At 46.0% G+C, this 26,212-nt stretch overlaps 1 protein-coding gene across 1 annotated transcript in view; it reads left to right on the forward strand.

Moving 5' to 3' along the window:
• Positions 1–24,417, forward strand: part of MIPOL1 (mirror-image polydactyly 1) — a 416,191-nt gene extending 391,774 nt beyond the window's left edge. Inside the window, exon 12 of the mRNA XM_075331008.1 lies at positions 24,183–24,417. Within this exon, the coding sequence (XP_075187123.1) occupies positions 24,183–24,417 (235 nt within the window). The remainder of the gene's footprint in view (positions 1–24,182) is intronic.
• The last annotated feature ends 1,795 nt before the right edge of the window (positions 24,418–26,212 follow it).

Consider the following 26,212-nt stretch of genomic DNA (forward strand, 5'->3'; position numbering starts at 1 on the left):
TAGTCGGGTTTTGGCCAGGAACATGCACATTGCACAATTGCGGTCATGTGATCGCTGTTCCCACCTCAGAAACTGGCGAATCCTTGCAGCGCACAGTGTGTGCACTGGGAGGACTCAGCAGACATAGTTTTAGACCGGACAACGCCTTTACATGTATTTTATCGGGATATTATGCGATATATCAACATTAAGTAGGACGTATTTGTGAAGTGTAAAGGAAATGATACATGGTTTTCTAAATACTTTAAAAATAAAAATCTCCAACTTGTGATGTGCATTTGTATTCAGCCCTCCTCAGTCAATACTTTGAAGGAGCAACTTTCGCTGCAATTACGACTGCAAGTCTTTTGGGGATGTCTCTACCAGCTTTACACATCTAGAGACCGAAATTTTTGCTCATTCTTCATAGTAAAATAACTCTACCCAAATGAGATTGGATGGAGACATAAGAACAGCAATTTTCAAGTCTTCTCACAGAAAATTAACACTGCACATCACCATGAAAACACCATCCCTACCATCACACACGGTGGTGGCCGCATCCTGCTGTGGGGAGACTTTTTAAGCAGGGGCAGGGAAGCTGGACAGAGCTGATGGAAAGATGGTTGGAGCTAAATACAGGACAATCCTGGAGCTTCCTGATAGAGGCTGCAAAAGACTTAAGATTGAGGCATAGGTTCACCTTCCAGCAGGACAAGGACCCTAAATATTCTGCCAGAGCTACAGTGGATGGTTTAGATCAAAGCATATTTATGTGTGTGTATGGCCCAGTCACAGTCCAGACCAAAATCCCATTGAGAATCTGCGACAAGACTTGAAAATCACTAATAACAGATGTCTCCAGCCAATCTCCCTGAACGAGATCTATTTTGCAAAGAATGGGCAAAAATGTCAGCCTCCAGATGTGGAAACCTGGTCGAGACATAGCCCAAAAGATTTGCAGCAGTAATTGCAGCAAAAGGTGGTTGTACAAAGTATTATCTCAGAGTTCTCTGAGGGTGTTTCCTTTTTCCCCTGTATAGCATTGCCCAATTATATAAAGCATCATACAGGGGGAAAAATAAATGCCCCTAGAGAATATCAGATTTGGCTTTTTCATCTTCATCAATACTTTCCACTACAGTTCTCTCCCAGCACAGTAATGTCATTACAGAGGAGAGCTGGGTTGATGTCATGACAGTGCTGGGAGAGAAGAGCTGCAGTGGGGAGCAGTGATAGAGAGGATTGTGCGAGTAGCATTTGTCACATTCTAGTCCCTAGATTTATGCCAGGTACCGAAGCATTATCCCCTAATACTTGGGATAGATCCAGAGCATTGTATGTAATGACATGACAGCGCAGCTCTCCTCTTCTCATGGTGAGGAGAAATATAAAAAGGAAAACCTTTTTTTTTATTTATTTTTAAGCTTTGTAGCCTATCATAAGACCTGTTTAGAATGCTGTATTTACTGATAATGCAAAATGAAAATACAGATTCAGCACCAGTAAAAGAATAATAGGGTGCATCCCAGGCAAAACAAGTCCTCCAATATATCAATATATCAAAAAGATAGAGGCAGCATACAGATATATCAAATTAAACTTTAATAACCCATAATGGCACTGTTTGAGGCTGGAACACACATCACAGGAGATGTTTGGGCCAAAACATACATCACAGCAGACCTTGGTGCCGGAACATACATCACAGGAGACGTTGGTTCCGGAACATACATCACAGGAGAACTTGGTGCCGGAACATGCATCCCAGGAGAACTTAGTGCCGGAACATGCATCCCAGGAGACGTTGGTGCTGGAACATGCATCCCAGGACACGTTGGTGCCGGAGCATGCATTCCAGGACACATTGGTGCCGGAGCATGCATTCCAGGACACATTTGTGCCGAAATATACATCCCAGGAGACATTGGTGCCGAAATATACATCCCAGGAGACGTTGGTTCCGGAACATGCATCACAGGAGACGTTGGTGCCGGAACATACATCACAGGAGACGTTGGTTCCGGAACATACATCACAGGAGACGTTGGTTCCGAACATACATCACAGGAGAACTTGGTGCCGGAACATGCATCCCAGGAGAACTTAGTGCCGGAACATGCATCCCAGGAGACGTTGGTGCTGGAACATGCATCCCAGGACACGTTGGTGCCGGAGCATGCATTCCAGGACACATTGGTGCCGGAGCATGCATTCCAGGACACATTTGTGCCGAAATATACATCCCAGGAGACATTGGTGCCGAATATACATCCCAGGAGACGTTGGTTCCGGAACATGCATCACAGGAGACGTTGGTGCCGGAACATACATCACAAGAGATCTTTGGTGCTGGAACATGCATCACAGGAGACCTTGGTGCCGGAACATACATCACAGGAGACGTTGTTGCCGGAACATGCATCCCAGAACACGGTGCAGGAACATGCATTCCAGGACACACTGGTGCCGAAATATACATCCCAGGAAACATTGGTGCCGAAATATACATCCCAGGAGACATTGGTTCCGGAACATGCATCACAGGAGACGTTGGTAGTGGAACATGCATCACAGGGAGACCTTGGTCCCGCAACATGCATCACAGGAGACCTTGGTTCTGGAACATGCATCACAGGAGACGTTGGGCCCAGAACATACATACAGGAGACATTGGGGCTGGACGCATATATATCACAAGAGACACTGGGGCTGCTTCTGTCTTCATCTGTGGGACAGGAGCTTATCGCACGCCAACTCCAACCACAATGTACGTCCTGGTGCTGGCACGGACATAATCCTTTATTGCATGCATCGCAGCATTCAGTAGTGAATACTTACTGTGTGCGTGCTTTTCAGAGGAAGAAGGGTTTAAATTGTTCGGGTATGTGTACACACTGAGTGTTTTAGGTGCAGAAAAAAAGTCTGCACCAAAAAACGCACCTTGTGGCAGAAAAAATGCACCAAAAAATGCATGCATGTTTTTTGGTGCGTTTTTGTGAAATCAGTGGCTGTTAAAGACTAACTTAGGGAAAAAACTCATCAAGAATTGACATGCTGCAGAATTTTTTCTGCACCCAAAATTGCACACAAAAAAAAAAAAGCAACGTTGCTACAGCACTTCAGAATTCTCATTGACTTTGCTGGCATAAGGATAGACATGCAGATTTGGACCACACACTGCACCAAAAAAACTCATGAAAAACTGCACCATGCGCACAAGGCCTAAGGTCTCATTGAGACGCATTCAGGCTGTTGGGTTCGGGCCAGTCCATGCATTGTGGTCCTTGCTTGGTCATTAGACAGAGAATACTCTTTACATCCGGTCTCCTTCAGATCTGATCGGTACGGGTGCTGGGTGTCAACCCTTACCCTCGGATGTTTATGACCTATCCTTGGAATAGGTCATCGTGTAATAAAAAATGTTTAAGTACATTCTAACATGAGTAGATGACTGCATTACACAGGCTTCAGGTCTTCGAGTGACCATAGTCCCCGCTCTCACACCCTCTGCATCCGCTGCTGCACCATTATGGCTCCAGTCAATTACTTTGGACGACACCTTTAAATATATTACTGAAAACCCCGTTCACATGTTTGTGTAGCAACAAGAAGCCGGGTTATTACTCTCCGTGCTCTCAGCAATTACAGGCAGTAATGTATTCAGTGACATTCTACAGGAATATTACTTTCTAATATTGTGTGCTGTACTGCTCGCATGCATATTAATCTCCCCCGGCGCCGGACGCAGCTGCTGCTGACATTTCATGGTGATGGGTAAATGGCGTGTTTCATTTCAGAGCTCAGGTCAAACTTTTTTCTGTTAGTGGAGGTAAATACTCTAAATAGGCAACCTGAAGACGTACCATACATTTGCATTACTCAACTGATACTGAGGCTTTTCCCTCAATGGGTTAGGCATCTTCTGGTTTTTTTTTGGTATAACACCAAGGTTGCGTCCACATGTGATGGTGAAGCTCCACCCAGCCACGCTGAGCCAGTGGCCTCAAGATTTTGTTTTGCCGTTTTCAGGCCATAGATGTCTTCTCAGTGGACCACCCACTCTCGACGTTTGAATCCAGTGGATACATCGTTAATTAATAAGACGGGAATACAAATCTTTCCCTTTAAGGTGCCCATATGCTTTCGATAGCTGTTCGGCCAATAACTATCTCTTCTGCCTCCTGATTCCCATTAACGCTTGACTGTATTAATTCTGTAGGGAGAGAGAAGAAGGCCACAGCCAGACGTCTTTGGTTGCAGATAACCAAGCAAAGAACAAAGACTTGGGCATTCAGATTCAAACCATCCAATCTTAGAAAAGGAAAAGATATTTGAAACTTTGCATTTTTGACTTGGCATATTATAGCAATGGAAAATCCTTTTATAATTAAGTATCTGGCCATGGTCTTTTACTTCTTTTCTCATATGATTGCCGTATGACTTCGGACAGCTTGGGCGTCTTAAAACGCCCAATATCGATGGGTTTGGCTGGTGTTCTACTGTACATTGGGGCACTGACGGACTGATGATCACAAGAACTGTCGCTCACGCATGCCCAATTTCGGATTGCTGATCGCATTGTTTTCCTAGAGATCACAACTATCAGCCAATCAAGCACTCTTGTTTTGTGCGTGTCGACTGCCAAGGCTGTTGGCCAAAGCATCATTTGACCGACAGTCGTCTAATGTGTATGACCAGATTTTAATTTGGAGTCCTATGTAACTGGACAAGTAATGAAATGAACAAGTTAATAGTACCGAGCACCTAAGCATGACAATGCTCGCTCATCAGTAGTTACGAGTACTGAGCACCCGAGCATGGTAGTGCCCGCTCATCACTAGTTACGAGTACAGAGCACCTGAGCATGGTAGTGCCCGCTCATCACTAGTTACAAGTACTGAGCACCCGAGCATGGTAGTGCCCGCTCATCACTAGTTACGAGTACAGAGCACCTGAGCATGGTAGTGCCCGCTCATCACTAGTTACAAGTACTGAGCACCCGAGCATGATAGTGCCCGCTCATCACTAGTTACGAGTACAGAACACCCGAGCATAGTAGTGCCCGCTCATGACTAGTTACGAGTACCGAGCACCCAAGCATGGTAGTGCCCGCTCATCACTAGTTACAAGTACTGAGCACCCAAGCATAGTAGTGCCCGCTCATGACTAGTTACGAGTACCGAGCACCCGAGCATGGTAGTGCCCGCTCATCACTAGTTACGAATACAGAGCACCGGAGCATGGTAGTGCCCGCTCATCACTAGTTACGAGTACCGAGCACCCGAGTATGGTAGTGTCCGCTCAGCACTAGTTACAAGTACAGAGCACCCGAGCATGGTAGTGCCCACTCATCACTAGTTACGAGTACTGAGCACCCGAGTATGGTAGTGCTCACTCATCATTACTTACGAGTACAGAGCACCCAAGCATCATAGTGCTAGTTCATCACTAGTTACCAGTATCGAGCATGGTAGTGCTAGTTCATCCCTAATAAGAACATTTCAGCTTGCACCTGAGCATGGTAGTGCTCGCTCATCACTAGTTACGAGTACAGAGCACCCGAGTATGGTAGTGCCCGCTCATCACTAGTTACGAGTACTGAGCACCTGAGCATGGGAGTGCCCGCTCATCACTAGTTACGAGTACTGAACACCCGAGTATGGTTACGAGTATTGAGCACCTGAGCATGGTAGTACTTGCTCATCACTAGTTACGAGTATAGCGCACCGGAGCATGGTATTGCCCGCTCATCACTAGTTACGAGTACAGAGCACCCGAGCATGGTAGTACCCGCTCATTACTGGTTACGAGTACAGAGCACCCGAGCATGGTAGTGCCCGCTCATTACTGGTTACGAGTACAGAGCACCCGAGCATGGTAGTGCCCGCTCATTACTGGTTACGAGTACAGAGCACCCGAGCATGGTAGTGCCCACTCATTACTGGTTACGAGTACAGAGCACCCGAGCATGGTAGTGCCCACTCATTACTGGTTACGAGTACAGAGCACCCGAGCATGGTAGTGCTAGTTCATCACTAATAAGAACATTTCAGCTTGCAGGTTTTATAGCTTGAAATGCCTCTCATGCTGAAACGTTGTCATGCATTGGAAACAGTGACTTTAATGGTGTGAAATGTACATCAAATATATTTCAATGAAAGACTGTAAAAGAATATAAAATAGTGAATACAGTATTGTTCAGGGATTATACGTTACATGATGCTAGGAGGGAACTTAATAAGAGAATAGTCCTTGAAGAATTTATTAGCGGATTGAGGAGTTCCATTAAAGGGAACCTGTCAGCAGAAATTTCGCCCAAAACCTAAAAGCTTCCCCCTCTGCAGCTCCTGGGCTGCATTCTAGAAAGGTCCCTGTTATTATTGTGCCCCATGTGAGACCAAAATAAAGACTTTATAAAGTGGTACCTTTTTGTATTCAGATTCTGTAAATGGGACACGGGGGCGGGCTCTCTGCCGTCCGTTATTCTGCCTCCTGGTCCTGTACGCCGCCCCCATCGCTCCTTTCCATAGCTGATGCACCGCCCACTGCTCCAGCCATCCCCGCGCATGACCAGTGCCAGTCTCACGGGACTGAGCAGTGTGACCGCTGGTGACGTGTGCGCAGGCAAGTGATTATGGGCGGGGCTGTGATTGTTATCAGCAAGTACCCGCCCATAATCTCGTGAGCGCGCAAACCTCACCAGCGGTCACACTGCTCAGGGTAGTGCTAGACTGTATGGGCTGCTTCCAGGGATGACGTCACTTTTGTCACGTGATAGTATTTTGAACACGCCCCTATCACGTGACAAAAGGGACGTCATTCCTGGAAGCAGCCCATACAGTCTAGCACTAGCCTGAGCACAGTGTGACCGCTGGTGAGGTTTGCGCGCTCACGAGTTTATGGGCGGGTACTTGCTGATAACAATCACAGCCTCGCCCATAATCACTTGCCTGCGCACACGTCACCAGCGGTCACACTGCTCAGTCCCGTGAGACTGGCACTGGGCATGCGCGGGGATGGCTGGAGCAGTGGGCGGTGCATCAGCTATGGAAAGGAGCGATGGGGGCGGCATACAGGACCAGGGGGCAGAATAACGGATGCCAGAGAGCCCGCCCCCGTGTCACATTTACAGTATCTGAATACAAAAAGGTACCACTTTATAAAGGCTTTATTTTGGTCTCACATGGGGCACAATAATAACAGGGACCTTCCTAGAATGCAGCCCAGGAGCTGCAGAGGGGGAAGCTTTTAGGTTTTGGGCGAAATTTCTGCTGACAGGTTCCCTTTAAGGAGGAGTTGCATGTCATCTGCCATAGCATGTAACTGGAAGAAATACAAATAACATTTGCATATATGTAACTTCTAGTTAGAGATGGCTAACTAGTGGACGACCGCAACATAAAGCGGGAAGAGAGAGCAAGAAAGTCGCAGAGAAGGGAGGATCGGGAAGCCACGCAGCTGTCACAGTTTACTTATTGGAATCTTTTACTGCTATATATGATAAAGCTTTGGACAAAACAAAAAGCGCTTGTCATGCCATCGACCTGACCTGTGAGCACATTTCAAAACCATGGAAGCAACATCTGTCCATCTTGGGTTGGTGAAGTGAGTTTCATAAACAGTCGGTTGCTTCTGGTCTTCAAGATGCCCAAAAGATGTCCATGCACTTTGAATAAGCAAGTATGCAGTCTTCTCAATAGAGAGAGGGAAATAAACTGCTACTAAACATTCCCAACATTGGCCTAGTCTCCTGCGAGGGCAAAGATTTGGGCATGTTTTAACATATCCTTGTTTCGCGGTCCAAGTACCATGATGCATGTACTGTCTGTAGGTCTCCTGAGTCCTGATCTAAATTCAGCCAATCTTTCCATATACATTGTTGATTTTTTGGGGGCTACTGGATCTTACAGGGGCTGTCCAGTGGAAAAAAAAAATCCATTCAGAGGATAGGTGATTATTACGGATGAACAAGCACTAACATGCTCGGTACTCTTAACGGAGCAGTTGGATACTCAGATGGGCACGACTCAAGTACCTGAGTATAATGGAAGTCAATGGTGGACTTAAGCATTTTTCCCAGAAATCTTCCAGAAAAATGCTAGAGTCCGCCATCGACTGCTTCCATTTTCCTCGGGTACTTGAGTCGTGCCTATCCAAGCATCAAACTACTCATTACAACTAATGAGCATGGTAGTGCCCGTTCATCACTAGTTATGAATACCAAGCACCAAATCATGGTTGTGCTTACTCATCACTAGTTACTACTTCCGAGCACCAGAGCATGGTAGTGCTCGCTGATCACTAGTTACAAGTACTGAGCACCAGAGCATGGTAGTGCTCGCTGATCACTAGTTACAAGTACTGAGCACCAGAGCATGGTAGTGCTCGCTGATCACTAGTTACAAGTACTGAGCACCAGAGCATGGTAGTGCTCGCTGATCACTAGTTACAAGTACTGAGCACCAGAGCATGGTAGTGCCCGCTCATCACTAGTTACAAGTACTGAGCACCAGAGCATGGTAGTGTCCGCTCATCACTAGTTATGAGTACTGAGCACCTGAGCATGGGTAGTGCCCGCTCATCACTAGTTACCAGTACTGAACACCCGAGCATGGTAGTGGCCCGCTCATCACTAGTTACCAGTACTGAACACCCGAGCATGGTAGTGCTCACTCATCACTAGTTACCAGTACTGAACACCCGAGCATGGTAGTGCTCGCTCATCACTAGTTACGAGTACTGAGCACCCAAGCATGGTAGTGCCCGTTCATCACTAGTTATGAATACCAAGCACCAAATCATGGTTGTGCCCGCTCATCACTAGTTACTACTTCCGAGCACCAGAGCATGGTAGTGCTCGCTGATCACTAGTTACAAGTACTTGAGCACCAGAGCATGGTAGTGCTCGCTCATCACTAGTTACGAGTACTGAGCACCAGAGCATGGTAGTGCCCGCTCATCACTAGTTACGAGTACTGAGCACCCGGGCATGGTAGTGCCCGCTCATCACTAGTTACCAGTACTGAGCACCCGGGCATGGTAGTGCTCACTCATCACTAGTTACAAGTACTGAGCACTCGGTCATGGTAGTGCTCGCTCATCACTAGTTACGAGTACTGAGCACCAGAGCATGGTAGTGCTCGCTGATCACTAGTTACAAGTACTGAGCACCCGAGCATGGTAGTGCTCACTCATCACTAGTTACAAGTACTGAGGCACTCGGTCATGGTAGTGCTCCGCTCATCACTAGTTACGAGTACTGAGCACCAGAGCATGGTTGTGCTCGCTGATCACTAGTTACAAGTACTGAGCACCAGAGCATGGTAGTGCTCGCTGATCACTAGTTACAAGTACTGAGCACCAGAGCATGGTAGTGCTCGCTCATCACTAGTTACAAGTACTGAGCACCAGAGCATGGTAGTGCTCGCCTGATCACTAGATACAAGTACTGAGCACCAGAGCATGGTAGTGTCCGCTCATCACTAGTTATGAGTACTGAGCACCTGAGCATGGTAGTGCCCGCTCATCACTAGTTACCAGTACTGAACACCCGAGCATGGTAGTGCTCACTCATCACTAGTTACCAGTACTGAACACCCGAGCATGGTAGTGCTCGCTCATCACTAGTTACGAGTACTGAGCACCCAAGCAATGGTAGTGCCCCGTTCATCACTAGTTATGAATACCAAGCCACCAAATCATGGTTGTGCCCCGCTCATCACTAGTTACTACTTCCGAGCACCAGAGCATGGTAGTGCTCGCTGATCACTAGTTACAAGTACTGAGCACCAGAGCATGGTAGTGCTCGCTCATCACTAGTTACGAGTACTGAGCACCAGAGCATGGTAGTGCCCGCTCATCACTAGTTACGAGTACTGAGCACCCGGGCATGGTAGTGCCCGCCTCATCACTAGTTACCAGTACTGAGCACGCCGGGCATGGTAGTGCTCACTCATCACTAGTTACAAGTACTGAGCACTCGGTCATGGTAGTGCTCGCTCATCACTAGTTACGAGTACTGAGCACCAGAGCATGGTAGTGCTCGCTGATCACTAGTTACAAGTACTGAGCACCCGAGCATGGTAGTGCTCACTCATCACTAGTTACAAGTACTGAGCACTCGGTCATTGGTAGTGCTCGCTCATCACTAGTTTACGAGTACTGAGCACCAGAGCATGGTTGGTGCTCGCTCATCACTAGTTACAAGTACTGAACACCCGAGGCATGGTAGTGCCCACTCATCACTAGTTACAAGTACTGAGCACTCGGTCATGGTAGTGCTCGCTCATCACTAGTTACGAGTACTGAGCACCAGAGCATGGTAGTGCTCGCTCATCACTAGTTACAAGTACAGAGTACCCGAGCATGGTAGTGCCCGCGCTCATCACTAGTTTACGAGTACTGAACCGACCGAGCAAGGTAGTGCCCACTCATCACTAGTTACGAGTACTGAGCATCCTGAGCATGGTAGTGCCCGCTCATCACTAGTTACGAGTACTGAGCACCCGAGCATGGTAGTGCCCGCTCATCACTAGTTACGAGTACTGAGCACCTGAGCATGGTAGTGCCCGCTCATCACTAGTTACGAGTACTGAGCACCTGAGCATGGTAGTGCTCACTCATCACTAGTTTACGAGTACTGAACACCCGAGCATGGGTAGTGCTCGCTCATCACTAGTTACGAGTACTGAGCATGGTAGTGCCCGCTCATCACTAGTTACGAGTACTGAGCACCTGAGCATGGTAGTGCCCGCTCATCACTAGTTACGAGTACTGAGCACCCGAGCATGGTAGTGCCCACTCATCACTAGTTACGAGTACTGAGCACCTGAGCATGGTTAGTGCCCGCTCATCACTAGTTACGAGTACTGAGCACCCGAGCATGGTAGTGCCCGCTCATCACTAGTTACGAGTACTGAGCAACCTGAGCATGGTAGTGCCCGCTCATCACTAGTTACGAGTACTGAGCACCTGAGCATGGTTAGTGGCTCACTCATCACTAGTTACGAGTACTGAACACCCCGAGCATAGTAGTGCCTGGTCATCACTAATTACGAGTACTGAGCACCTGAGCATGGTAGTGCCCGCTCATCACTAGTTACGAGTACTGAGCACCCGAGCATGGTAGTGCCCGCTCATCACTAGTTACGAGTACTGAGCACCCGAGCATGGTAGTTGCCCGCTCATCACTATTTACGAGTACTGAGCACCCGAGCATGGTAGTGCCCGCTCATCATTAGTTACGAGTCTGAGCACCTGAGCATGGTAGTGCCCCGCTCATCACTAGTTACGAGTACTGAGCACCCGAGCATGGTAGTGCCCCACTCATCAACTAGTTACGAGTACTGAGCACTGAGCATGGTTAGTGCCCCGCTCATCACTAGTTACGAGTACTGAGCACCCGAGCATGGTAGTGCCCGCTCATCACTAGTTACGAGTACTGAGCACCTGAGCATGGTAGTGCCCGCTCATCACTAGTTTACGAGTACTGAGCACCTGAGCATGATAGTGCTCACTCATCACTAGTTACGAGTACTGAACACCCGAGCATGGTAGTGCCTGGTCATCACTAATTACGAGTACTGAGCACCTGAGCATGGTAGTGCCCGCTCATCACTAGTTACGAGTACTGAGCACCTGAGCATGGTAGTGCCCGCTCATCACTAGTTACGAGTACTGAGCACCTGAGCATGATAGTGCTCACTCATCACTAGTTACGAGTACTGAACACCCCGAGCATGGTAGTGCCTGTCATCACTAATTACGAGTACTGAGCACCTGAGCATGGTAGTGCCCGCTCATCACTAGTTACGAGTACTGAGCATGGGTAGTGCCCGCTCATCACTATTTACGAGTACTGAGCACCCGAGCATTGTAGTTGCTCACTCATCACTAGTTACGAGTACTGAACACCCGAGCATGGTAGTGCTCACTCATCACTAGTTACGAGTACTGAACACCCGAGCATGGTAGTGCTCGCTCATCATTAGTTACGAGTACTGAGCACCCGGAGCATGGTAGTGCCTGGTCATCACTAATTACGAGTACTGAGCACCTGAGCATGGTAGTGCCCGCTCATCACTAGTTACGAGCACTGAGCACCCGAGCATGCTAGTGCCCGCTCATCACTAGTTACGAGTACTGAGCACCCGAGCATGGTAGTGCCCGCTCATCACTAGTTACGAGTACTGAGCACCCGAGCAAGGTAGGTGCCCGCTCATCACTAGTTACGAGTACTGAGCACCCGAGCATGGTAGGTGCCCGCTCATCACTAGATACGAGCACTGAGCACCCGAGCATGGTAGTGCCTGCTCATCACTGGTGATAACTTACTGATAGCTGAACTTCGCACTGATTGGCAGAAGACAGCATTTTTTATCCTATTTATTATATTTATTCTCTATGGGGCTGCCAGATAATGTTGAGAGTAGCCCCATAAGGAATGAAAGGAGCTGTGGTCAGACATGTGCACTGATGCTGTAAGTGGCTAACCGTTCACTGGTGTGCTGATAAGTGCCGGTCCCTGCGGTCAGACCCCCACTGCTCAATAAGTTATTTACCTATCCCTTAGATAGCGATAAAGTGATGGCGACACCTTTAAAATCAGACGAGGTGACACATCGTCCCTTCCGTGAATTATTGCTCACATTGCTGTTGGTAAGATCTTTCTCTTTATTGTAGCAACACATCCATGTAATGCTACGTGATTTATTCAAAGAGGAGATTATCCTAGATATGAACAAATCATTTTCCTCTGTAGCAATTGACCATAGGCCTAAAAATTAAGGGTTGTTTTTAAGCTAGAAATGAGACTTTGGACTTAGGAGTTTTGTTTACTCCAGTCAGTGATAAGGTAATCAGATTTATGGACGCCCACTCATGTCCTAGAATCAGTGCCGGTGATAAGGAGAGATTACCGGACAGAGGACCCTCTGCTCACCCTGCACCATTTCAGAATATTTTCCCTGGTCAAACTGGACAAAACAAAAACTCTTACATAACTTTTCCTTGGTATCAACATATCGCGGGGCTTGCGCGATAATATAAGACTAGTGCAGAAACCAATTATTAATGTGTACAGTCATAGCCAAAAAGTGTTCGCACCCTTCAAATTGTCCCAGAAAATGAATTATTTCCCCCCCCCCCCAAAATATTGCAATTACACATTTTTGGCCTAAGCCACACGGTGAGAAAATCGGTGCGAGTGGAGTGCAATAAAAAAATCGCATTCCACTCGGACCAATATTAGCCTGTGTGTCAGCGCACATGAGCGATTATTTTGGCAGCCCTAATCGGACCAAGAAAACAATCGCAGCATGCTACGTGTGCAATTCAATCATTGTTTGTCTTGCACCTATTCAAGTCTATGGGGCGAGAGAAAAATCACACTGCACTCGCGAACACCGGTGTACCGCGAGTGCAGTGCGAGAATGGCAATAGCCGGCTATGGAGGAGAGAGGGAGATAAGTCCCTCCCTCCCCTCCTCAGAGCCGACCCGCCCCCCTCAGCTGAGGTCCGCTCACACAATCGGACCTCAGTCGCAGTGACACTCGCATGACACTCGACTCTGCTGTACTGCAAGCGTGAGCCGAGTGTCATGCTAGGGGATCGCAGTAATCCCCATGTGGCCCCGGCCTTATCATACACATTTATTTCCATTATGTGTATTATAGAATCAGCAACTCCCAATGTAGGAGATAGAGCCACTTATAAATATAGAAAAAGCATTAAGAGGCTAACATATAACTTTTAATCTATTCCATTAAAATTAGATTAGAACATGTGAGTAACCCAAAGCTCTCTGGATAGTTGTCACTATATTCAGCAATCACATTTCCAGAGAACCTATGATACATAACAAATTAACAAAAAAACACAACATACTTAACAATTAATTGACTATGATAATTATTACTCCAAAAAGGACAATGGTCCAATATATGAGTACCTAAAAAATTATCAAAATTAACTCAATATAACAAACATATAGTGCACAGTGATCCTCAAAGAGGAAATCACTCAAATCAAGATTTATGGAATGAGTTAGGAAAGATCTCACCCATTCCTTGCAGCTTGGGGTATACAGGATTTCCTCTATATGGGTCCACACAGCATCCAGCTGGCCCTACAATGACCCGAAGGAATCTGATTAATACCTGATTCCCCAAAAGCTCCTGCCCTTACAAGAGCAGGCCACATCTAGCCCTCTCTTGGTGCCCCTATAATGTTCGAGTTTGGGTATAGGACCTCTGACCTCTAATTTATTACCGGAGTCCCCTGATGATTCGAAAGTGATGAAACGCGTCGGGACGAGGGCCAGGAACATTATCCTCTTTGAGCATCACTGTGCACTATATGTTTGTTATATTGAGTTAATTTTGATAATTTTTTAGGTACTCATATATTGGACCATTGTCCTTTTTGGAGTAATAATTATCATACTCAATTATTTGTTATGTATGTTGTTTTTTTTTGTTAATTTGTTATATATCATAGGTTCTCTGGAAATGTGATTGCTGAATATAGTGACAACTATCCAGAGAGCTTTGGGTTACTCACATGTTCTAATCTAATTTTAATGGAATAGATTAAAAGTTATATTTTAGCCTCTTAATGCTTTTTCTACATTATGTGTATTAGAACAAAACAAAAAAAAAAGGCAAAGTGGACATAATTTCACAAAAAACAAAACAAAATTGGCCCTGGCAAAATTGTTGGCACCTTTCCAAAATTGTGGCTAAACAGCTTTGCTTCAAGCATGTGATGCTCGTTCAAACTCACCTGTGGCAAGTAACAGGTGTGGGCAATATGAAAATCACACATGAAACCAGATAAAAAGGGGAGAAGTTGACTCACTTTGCATTGTATGTCTGTGTGTGCCACACTAAGATTGGAGATCAGAAGGAGGAGAAGAAAACTGTGAGGACTTGAGAAACAAAATTGTTAAAAAATATAAACAAATCTCAAGTTTACAAATCCATCTCCTTATGTTCGTTTGTCCACAGTGCATAACATAATCAAGAAGTTTACAATCCATGGCACTGTAGCTAATCTCCCTGGATGAGGACGACAGAGAAAAATTGATAAAATGTTGCAACGCAGGATAGTTCAGATGGTGGCAAGCCCCAATCAAGTTCCAAAGAAATTTAAGCTGTCACGCAGGATCAGGGTGCATCAGTGTCAACGCAAACTATCCATTGACATTTGAATGAAATGAAATGTTATGGTAGGAGACCCAGAAGGACCCCACTGCTGATACAGAGACATAAAAAGCTAGACTGCAGTTTGCCAAAATATATACAGGTAACCAAAATCCTTCTGGAGACAGATGAGACCAAGATAGAGCTTTTTGGTAAAGCACATCATTCTACTCTTTGCTGAAAATGAAATAAGGTTTACAAAAAACCAACACAGTACCTACAAACAAATATGGTGGAAGATCAAATATGTTAGGGGTTGTTTTGCTGCCTTTTTCACTGGGTGGCTTGACTGTGTTCAAGGCATCATGAAATCTGAAGATTACGAAAGGATTTGGGGTCACAATGTAGTGCCCAGTGTATGAAAGTTGGGTTTGTGTCCTAGGTCATGGGTCTTCCAGCAGGACAATGACCTCAAACATACTTCAAGAAGCCTCCAGAAATGGATGTAAACAAAGTGCTGTAGAGTTCAGAAATGGCAGCAATGAGTCCGGATCTAAATCATCCCATTGACACCTGTGCAGAGATCTTAAAATTGCAGTTGGGAGACGACGCCATCAAATATGAGAGACCTGGAGCAATTTATAAAGAAAAGTCCAAAATTCCAGGTGACAGGAGTAAAGGGGGCTTTACACGCAACGACATCGCTAACGAGATGTCGTTGGGGTCACGGAATTCGTGACACACATCCGGCCTCGTTAGCGAAGTTGTTGCATGTGAAACGTACGAACGACCCTAATGATCAAAATTACTCACCTAATCGTTGATCTTGATAATCGTTGATCGTTCTAATCCCAAATATCATTGCTATTGCAGGATGCAGGTTGTTCGTCGTTCCTTAAGCCCACTTTACACGTTGCAATTAGTTGTACAATCGCATTTGCGATGTGACACGCCCAGGTTGCATACGGGATCTTATGAGATTGCACGTTGGTCGTTCATTTGCTGTCACACTTGCGTGAGTAGTCTATGTTAAATTGGTCAATTTTGTGTGCGATCCTTTAGATCATGTGTTCTGTGACGTATGCATTGGGCACCTTTTTTTTTTTTTTTTATTTATTGACTTGCCAAGCGTGTGTAATGTGTAGGGATGCGTTTTTACTATGTCATCTGCCGTTCAGCTCTGCTACATGGCCGCTAACAGCAGACACAGACAGCCATGTAGCAGAGCTGAATGGCAGATGACAGCAGACACAGACAGAGCCGCACTGTCAGAATGAACTCGGGTGAACTTCACCCGACTTCATTATCATGCTGCGGCTCTGTCTGTGTCGCGCCCTGATTAGCGGTCACCAGTGAAGGACTCACCGGTGACCGCTAATCTCCTAAGTGACTGAAGTTAGCAGCCCTCTCTCATACTCACCAATCCCCGATCCCCGGCGCTGCACGGCGTTCACACTGCTCCGGCGGCTTTTGCTGTTTTGAAAAAGCCGGCCGCCCATTAAACAATCTCGTATTCCCTGCTTTCCACGGCCACCGGCGCCTGTGATTGGTTACAGTGAGACACGCCCCCCACGCTGAGTGACAGGTGTCACACTGCACCCAATCACAGCAGCCGGTGGGCGTGTCTATACTGTGTAGTGAAATAAATAATTAAATAATTAAAAAAAACGGCGTGCGGTTCCCCCCAATTTTAAAACCAGCCAGATAAAGCCATACGGCTGAAGGCTGGTATTCTCAGGATGGGGAGCTCCACGTTATGGAGAGCCCCCCAGCCTAACAATATCAGCCAACAGCCACCCAGAATTGCCGCATACATTATATGCGACAGTTCTGGGACTGTACCCGGCTCTTCCCGATTTGCCCTGGTGCGTTGGCAAATCGGGGTAATAAGGAGTTATTGGCAGCCCATAGCTGCCAATAAGTCCTAGATTAATCATGTCAGGCGTCTATGAGACACCCTCCATGATTAATCTGTAAATTACAGTAAATAAACACACACACACCAGAAAAAATCCTTTATTAGAAATAAAAAACACAAACATATACCCTGGTTCACCACTTTAATCAGCCCCAAAAAGCCCTCCATGTCCGGCGTAATCCAGGATGCTCCAGCGTCGCTTCCAGCGCTGCTGCATGGAGGTGACCGGAGCTGCAGCAGACACAGCCGCTCCGGTCACCTCCACACAGCTAATGAACACAGCCGAGAGATCAGCTGCTGTCACTGAGGTCACCCGCTGTCACTGGATCCAGCGGTGGCCGCGGGTAACCTCACTGACAGCTCAGCTGATCGCGCTACTCACCGCCGCTCCTATCACCTCCACGCAGCAACTGAGGTGAGTAGCGCGATCAGCTGAGCTGTCACTGAGGTTACCCGCGGCCACCGCTGGATCCAGTGACAGCGGGTAACCTCAGTGACAGCTCAGCTGATCGCGCGGCTGTCTTCATTACCTGCGTGGAGGTGACCGGAGCGGCTGTGTCTTCTGCAGCTCCGGTCACCTCCATGCAGCAGCGCTGGAAGCGACGCTGGAGCATCCTGGATTACGCCGGACATGGAGGGCTTTTTGGGGCTGATTAAAGTGGTGAACCAGGGTATATGTTTGTGTTTTTTATTTCTAATAAAGGATTTTTTCTGGTGTGTGTGTGTTTATTTACTGTAATTTACAGATTAATCATGGAGGGTGTCTCATAGACGCCTGACATGATTAATCTAGGACTTATTGGCAGCTATGGGCTGCCAATAACTCCTTATTACCCCGATTTGCCAACGCACCAGGGCAAATCGGGAAGAGCCGGGTACAGTCCCAGAACTGTCGCATATAATGTATGCGGCAATTCTGGGCGGCTGTTGGCTGATATTGTTAGGCTGGGGGGCTCCCCATAACGTGGAGCTCCCCATCCTGAGAATACCAGCCTTCAGCCGTATGGCTTTATCTGGCTGGTTTTAAAATTGGGGGGAACCGCACGCCGTTTTTTTTAATTATTTAATTATTTATTTCACTACACAGTATAGACACGCCCACCGGCTGCTGTGATTGGGTGCAGTGTGACACCTGTCACTCAGCGTGGGGGCGTGTCTCACTGTAACCAATCATAGGCGCCGGTGGGCGGGGAAAGCAGGGAATACGAGATTGTTTAATGGGCGGCCGGCTTTTTCAAAACAGTAAAAGCCGCCGGAGCAGTGTGAACGCCGTGCAACGCCGGGGATCGGGGATCGGTGAGTATATGAGAGAGGGGGATAGACTGACATGGACAGAGAGTGAGGGACAGAGATAGTGACGGACTGACAGAGATTAGTGAATGACAGACATTGTGAGGCGCTTCAGAACGCAGCTTTTCAGCTGCGCTCTGAAGCAGACCTTTTATAAGCTGCGGTGCAGAGCGCACACCTGCGCACATAGCCTCAGACACCAAAATCGTATGAGGGATGTCACACGTTACAATTCACTAGGTTCGTGCAACAAAACGCACAATTCTAGAGAATGATACGATGTGTTTGCGATCAACGGTTTTGCGTTCAATCCTGATCGCACGTAGCTGTCACACGCAGATACCTCACAAACGATGCCGGATGTGCGTCACTTACAACTTGACCCCAACGACGGATTGTGAGATATATTGAAGCGTGTGTAGCAGGCTTTAGGCAGCACACATCGCTACGTGTGACACCTCGGGAACGACGAACAACTGCGTTCCTGCGTCCACCGGCAACGAGGTAGGTGTGTCATTAATGCGGCTGCTCTCTGCCCCTCCGCTTCTATTGGCGGGTCGCTGTGACGGCGCACGACCCTCGCCCTTAAAAAAGAGGTTGTTCGCCAGCCACAGCAACGTCGTTAGGAAGGTAAGTGCGTGTGACGCGTACCGCCGATGTGGTTTGCCACGGGTAGCAATTTGCCCGTGACGCACAAACGACGCGGGTGGGTGCTTTCACGAGCGACATTGCTAGCGATGTCGCAGCGTGTAAAGCGGCCTTAAGAAGCTTGTGGATGGTTATAGGGAGCGACTGACTGCAATTATTCATCCCAAACGTATGCAACAAAATAATAAGTTGAGGGGGACAACAAATTTGTCCAGACCATTTTTAGAGTTTTGTGTGAAATTATGGCAAATTTTCCCTTTTTTTTTTCTCTTTTTTTATTTTGTGTTTTTCCAATACACACAAACGAAATAAACGTGTATAACAAAACGTGTGTAATTGCAATACCAATCTGGGAGAAATACCTCATTTTCTGGAACAATTTCAAGGGTGCCAACACTTTCGACCATATCAGAAATCTTAACGACCAAGTTATACTGAATCTTTTCCCACAAACCTACTGTATATATCATTCTGCTCCTCTTCTCCTCCACACCATGCTGTCCACAGATCGGACGGCATGTACAACATGATAGGCTCCCTTAGGGTTGGTTGATTGGCTTTTCTGAGATACAGGAAGAATCCAAGGAATAAGAAAGGCCTGTTATATATTCAGTTCCGTTTACTTGCCATATGATCCCCGTTTTACCTACAGGCCATCATTTGCCTTTATCACTGAATACCTTTTCTCTGCCGTCACCTTTATGGCATGTGGATATTATTCTGCCCTTTCTGTGATGTAGTTTAGCGCACGTCGATAAACTCTTAGCAATCACTTTACTCATGAATATAACAATGCATTTATATGGTCGTCTTTCCTTGTCATAAAGGTGCATGCTCGTCCCATGAGTCACCCGGAAAGCTCGGTAACACATCCTGTTGCAGGAGATATACGGGAATTATAATCTGCATAAGTGCTATAATTTTTCTGTGGGAGGGAAACTCTTAAACGGCCAGGATTATGGGGAGGAAAATCCAGGCAGTTTATGATTAATCCTGCAGACTTGGACACTGGACTATGTTGCAATGGCGGTTGAGAAAGCCGGGGCAATGTATACTTTCTGCCGGCCTGTTATTCCCTCTTGTCCTTAATAGCGCAGGTTATTGTACTTTTTGTAAGTCGGTTCCCTTACAATCCATGATTATAGAAATATATTAAACTAGCTGTACTACCCAGCTTCGCACGGGTTAATAAATGCTGTTAACAAAATAGAATGTATTAACAAAAATGTATTCTGCACACAAACCACAAAACAAATAGATATAAATGTAATTATGTCTGTCTCCCCGTCTGTATATATCTCTCTGTCTCTTTCCCTGTCTGTCTATCTATCTCTTTCCCTGTCTGTCTATCTATCTCTGTCACTTTCCCTGGCATCCGCACCATCGCAGCTACAGCCACAAAATTTTGCACACTCACACTTCTGGACCCCGAGAGCGTCATAGGCTATGTTTCGAGGGGAAATTTTAACCCCGCGCTTTACAGTTATTCGCCAAAAAACCTGCCTCCATTAAAGCGAATGCAGCTCGGAGCCACAGTGCAGCCAGAACTTCAGAAGAATGCGCAGCCACGCCCTTATATGGAATGTTGGCGTGTCACAATGCAGCCAGGGAAAGAGACAGACACAGACAGGGTAAGAAACAGACATAGACAAGGTAAGAGAGAGATACAAAGAGATAGACACACACAAAGATACAGACTGACAGGGAAAGAGACTGACAGGGAAAGAGACTGACAGGGAAAGTGACAGAGATAGATAGACAGGGAAAGAGATAGATAGACAGACTGGGAAAGAGATAGATAGACAGGAAAAGAGATAGATAGACAGACAGGGAAAGAGATTGAGACAGACGGAGAAAGAGACAGACAGGGAAAGAGACAGACAGACAGAGAGACAGAGAGATATATACAGAGGGGGAGACAGACAGAGAATGGGAGAGAAACAGAGAGACAGTTACTATCCTGAGCAGCGCCGGGTGCTATGTTGTGAGGCGAAATTTTAACCCCGCGCGTTCCAATTTACCAATCAATTTTGCCCCTATCTACATAATGGGGAAAAAGTGAAACGAAAAGTGTTGGGGGCAAATTGACAGCTGCCAGATGTGAACAAGGGGGACTTAAAGAATGAGAGCGATGGCGCCAAAGAGTATATACCGTACAGTTGCTAAGGTGGGGCCCCGACATGGGATACTCACCACATTCGGGGATATGAAGACACACACAAAATGCGCCACACACTACCAAGTACTTGAACACATATACCACCCTCAGCACACATCTCACCACACATACACCAACCTCACCACATAATCGCCCTAAACACACACAAGTCTGGTATTATCCTTCAAAAATAAAAATCTGATTAATAAGCAGCCAAACTACAAGAACAACAAATGTACCACATAGGAAATACGGCAGCTGTCAGTCACATGACCTGTCTATATGTGTATGTGTGAGCTAATATATACTGTCAGGGGGAGGGCTTTCTGTTGCCTGTAGATTTATCAGGATGCCAATAGCAACCAATCACAGCTTAGCTTCTATTTTGCTACAGTTAATTAATCTGAGCTCTGATTGGTTAATATAGGCAACAATTTAATAATTACATTTCTATCTATTTGTTTTGTGGTGTTTGTGTGCAGAATACATTTTTGTTAATACATTCTATTTTGTTAACAGCAGTTATTAACCCGGACGAAGCTGAATGTGTGTATGTATGTATGTGTGTGTGTCCGGGATTGGCATCTGCACCGTCACAGCTACACCCACCAAATTTTGCACACTCACACATCTGGACCCCGAGAGCGTTATAGGCTATGTTGGGAGGCGAAATTTTAACCCCGCACGTTCCAATTTACTAATCAATATTGCCCCTGTCTACATAATGGGGAAAAAGTGAAACGAAAAGTGTATCCGCACCGTCGCATTTACAATCACGAAATTTTGCACAGACACCTAATGTGACTCAGGGAATGTCGTAGACTATGTTTTGACAGGAAAATGTAACCCCGCGCTTTACAGTTACTCTCCAAAAAACATGCCTCCTTTAAAGTAAATGGAGCCTGGAAGTACAGGTTATTAGTAGGAGCTGTGATTGGTTGCTATAGGAACAAAAGACATTCATAGTATAAGAAGCTTATATATGAGGTAATAAGATGTCAGTGAGGAGATGGATAGAGAGAGACAGAGAGAGACAGACAGAGAGACAGACAGGGAAAGAGAGAGAGAGCTAGAGACAGACAGGGAAATAGACAGACAGCGAAAGAGATAGATGAGGAAAGAGACAGACGAGGAAAGAGACAGACGAGGAAAGAGACAGACGAGGAAAGAGACAGACGAGGAAAGAGACAGACGAGGAAAGAGACAGACGAGGAAAGAGACAGACGAGGAAAGAGACAGACGAGGAAAGAGACAGACGAGGAAAGAGACAGACGGGGAAAGAGACAGACGGGGAAAGAGACAGACGAGGAAAGAGACAGACGAGGAAAGAGACAGACGAGGAAAGAGACAGACGGGGAAAGAGACAGACGGGGAAAGAGACAGACGGGGAAAGAGACAGACGGGGAAAGAGACAGACGGGGAAAGAGACAGACGGGGAAAGAGACAGACGGGGAAAGAGACAGACGGGGAAAGAGACAGACGGGGAAAGAGACAGACGGGGAAAGAGACAGACGGGGAAAGAGACAGACGGGGAAAGAGACAGACGGGGAAAGAGACAGACGGGGAAAGAGACAGACGGGGAAAGAGACAGACGGGGAAAGAGACAGACGGGGAAAGAGACAGACGGGGAAAGAGACAGACGGGGAAAGAGACAGACGGGGAAAGAGACAGACGGGGAAAGAGACAGACGGGGAAAGAGACAGACCTGAAAGAGACAGATGGGGAAAGAGAAAGACAGACATGCAGACAGAGACAGGCAGACAGGGAAGGAGGAGACAGCCAGAGAGACAGACAAAGATAGATGGGGAAAGACACAGACCTTGATAGAGACTAACAGGGAAAGAGACAGAGAAATAGAGACAGACAAGGAAAGAGACAGACAGAGACAGGCACACAGAGAAAGAGACAGACAGGAAAAGACACAGACCTAGAAAGAGGCAGACGGAGCACATTACTTGGCCAATTTAGTTAAATCTGTGTGGAATATCTGTGGTGTTGATGTTGTGAAATGCTTCTATTAGCTTAGTTTTTGCCTTTTAATAATTACATTTATATCTATTTGTTTTGTGTTTTTTGTGTGCAGAATACATTTTTGTTAATACATTCTATTTTGTTAACAACAGTTATTAACCCGGGCGAAGCCGGGTAGTACAGCTAGTAGATATATAAAGTTGTCATATCCGGTAGGCTCAAAAATATCTGTACCCTATTACACGATGTTGGTAGGGTCACCTCTAACACATTTTGTATTTGGGTCCAATTGTTGGCTCAGCATGGGACCTCCATTGGTCAGCAGGATAGGGAACTTTTATCCTCCATTCTCCTCTGGCCACAGGATAACGGCCAGAATGAGTTGAGTTGTGCAGCTAGTCACCTTTGGCACTGATGATACAAAGCTAGCCGAGTGCAGCGCACCTTATGGTGGCTTTGCAGTGCCACAGGCTTTGGTAATTCATGAATACTGCTGCTCCACTCAGTCGCCAACGACTCTGGCTGAAAGACTGTTCAGGGGAGAACAGTGGACACACTCCTACAGATCTACAGAATGGGAACTTAACAGTGGTGGGACCCACACCAATCTAATGATGGTCACCTGTTTAGTGAACTGGCAATAGTTTATGTAGTCTGGAGTACCCCTTTAAGTTACGCCTTTTTATGTTTTAATAACAAAAGTTAATGACCTCCCGCTAACATAGCCATCTGTAGTTTTATTAACCATCAGTTTTGAGTCAGGGCCACTTCTTATTGTCTAGATTTATTAGGAAAATTGTATTGATTTTGTGGTTTATCAACAATTTGGTACGCAATGTTTGTCAACCTCAACCCCTTAAATCTCCTGGAACAAGGAGCTGCAATAATTGTTAACTATACATACACAAAATATACATGACACAAAAGCTGTTGATATTAAGAAAAAAAGTCTAAATATTCCAGTTATCACAAGTATCAAAAATTTCAAATTGTAAAAAATTTTTTGGGGAAACTGATCAGAAGTGATTGGTAGTTTTCCTTCAGTGCTCACAGATCTTGCATTGTGTTTCTTCAGCTTGCACCAGTCCTTGTCTCAAGAAGTGAACCTGAAGGAGCAGTTCTCCAGAACAATCAGCCTATATGATGATGCATTAAAAAACCGAGCAGAGCTTCTTAAAGTAACGCATCAACAGAATGAAGAGTTGGGACGTCAAGTGCGTGAAGTCCAGTGTCAGAATACAGAACTGAAGGAGTCCGTGCACAAGGCAACCGCTGGTCAAAAAGAAATGGAAGACAAGGCACACAAGTAAGTAATAAACTTCCATTCAGATAAATTACTTCTAAAAAGAAACTAGTCCATCACAAATGGATCTTAACCTAAAAACCTCTTAGGCTCCAATTCATGATTTGCGTTATCTTTTTCTAAGTCTGTTTTCTTTTCTTTTTTTATCTTCTAGTATTCATTGCCATTTTTTACTCCAAGTTCTTCAAAATGTTACATATGGTTCACAACTTTTACGCAAAGACTTACCGTATTTTTCGGATTATCAGGCGCACTTTTCCTCCCAAAACTATGGAAGGAAAATGAGGGGTGCGTCTTAAAATCCGAATATAGGTTACAGTGAGGTGGAGAATGAGCACTATTCTAGCTGCGGTGGGGGCTGTGCTGGCTGCTGTGTTGGCTGCGGTAGGGGCTGTGCTGGCGTTTGTGGAACAGGGCGGTGCGGTGGGTATCACAGATGCTTTGTAAACTGTGCGGGCTGCTGTGGAACAGGGCGGTGCGGCGGGTGTCCCAGATGCTTTGTCGGCGGCGTGAGCTTCAAATAATGGCACCGGAGTCGATGCGTGCGCAGATGGAGCACTCGGCTCAAGATCTCATCTGCGCACACACTGCCTCCTGCGCATTGATCTCCCAGCAGCAGACTTAAGGAAAATGGTGTCAGGAGGTGGCACATGCACAGATGAAATCTTGGCTGGTCATTGAGCCGAGAGTTCAATCTGCACACGCGCTGACTTCTGGCGCCATTTCTTTGAAGTCCGCACCACTGACTGGGCATCTGGGACACCCGCTGCACTGCCCTGCTCCACACAGCCAGCACAGTCCCCACCACGGCGCCTGCAACATCGCCCCTGCCTCCTGTGACCCTGATCCACTACCGCTGCCGCTCACCCTCCAGTAAGACAGCAGCGAAGTATAAGGAGGACCCTTTTTTTTTTCTACTTTTTTATCTCTAAATTTAGGGTACTTATAATCCGGAGTATCTTAAATAAGGGAAAATACGGTAAATCATCTTGGTCTTTAAAACCTTAACAATTTTTGAGAAAAAAAAAAAGTTAAGTGAGTAAAACATTTTTAGGCTTACAAAAAATGACTCTAGGGAGTGGACTGAACTAATTGTATTCCAAAATTTTGTGAATTTTCAACAAAATAAAAAAATCAGAAATGGGGAATCTTGTGAAAACATCTGAAAAGCTTAAACCCCACGCACGACGGTGCAGTAAAAAAACAAAACAAACACTCAAAAAAAGTAAATGTAAAAAAGAGCAAAAGATGAGTATGGCACAAGAAAAAACTAGACAAAAAAAGTCGGCAATGATGAATCCACCCCTAAAGTTTCTTGAGTTTAAGAATCTTACCTGGACAAAGTACAAAATAACTTATAGTAGATCTTTCCGTAAAGGCTTTTTGAGACTTCTCATCCATTCCAGATCTATTACACCATTGTATAACTTCCAAAAATTGTAAGAAATTGATGTGAATTGTTATGCAGAGTGTATTGATTATTTGTAAAAGTATTTTGTACATAAGGAATATCTTGTAAAACCTAGCTAGTAAGGAGGCCTACTCTATAGGGTACTGTCGCTCCAAGACTTCATTTTGGCCGTGGTACAACTCTTTGCATACACCCTGTCCCTGTTTTGCCTCTGGCCACCAACTGTAGAGGAAGTGGGATGAAGCCAAGGAACTGTATGTGTAGAGCTCTTCTCCAGAGGGATTCCACTTTGTGCACACTGGCTTAGCTTATACCATTTTATTTTTTTTTTAGGTTATGGTCACACACAGTTACTTGATATAGATTTCGGAGAAAATTCTGCTCCAAAATC

The sequence above is a fragment of the Anomaloglossus baeobatrachus genome, chromosome 12 (genome assembly GCF_048569485.1).
Source record: "Anomaloglossus baeobatrachus isolate aAnoBae1 chromosome 12, aAnoBae1.hap1, whole genome shotgun sequence".
Lineage (NCBI taxonomy): Eukaryota > Metazoa > Chordata > Amphibia > Anura > Aromobatidae > Anomaloglossus > Anomaloglossus baeobatrachus.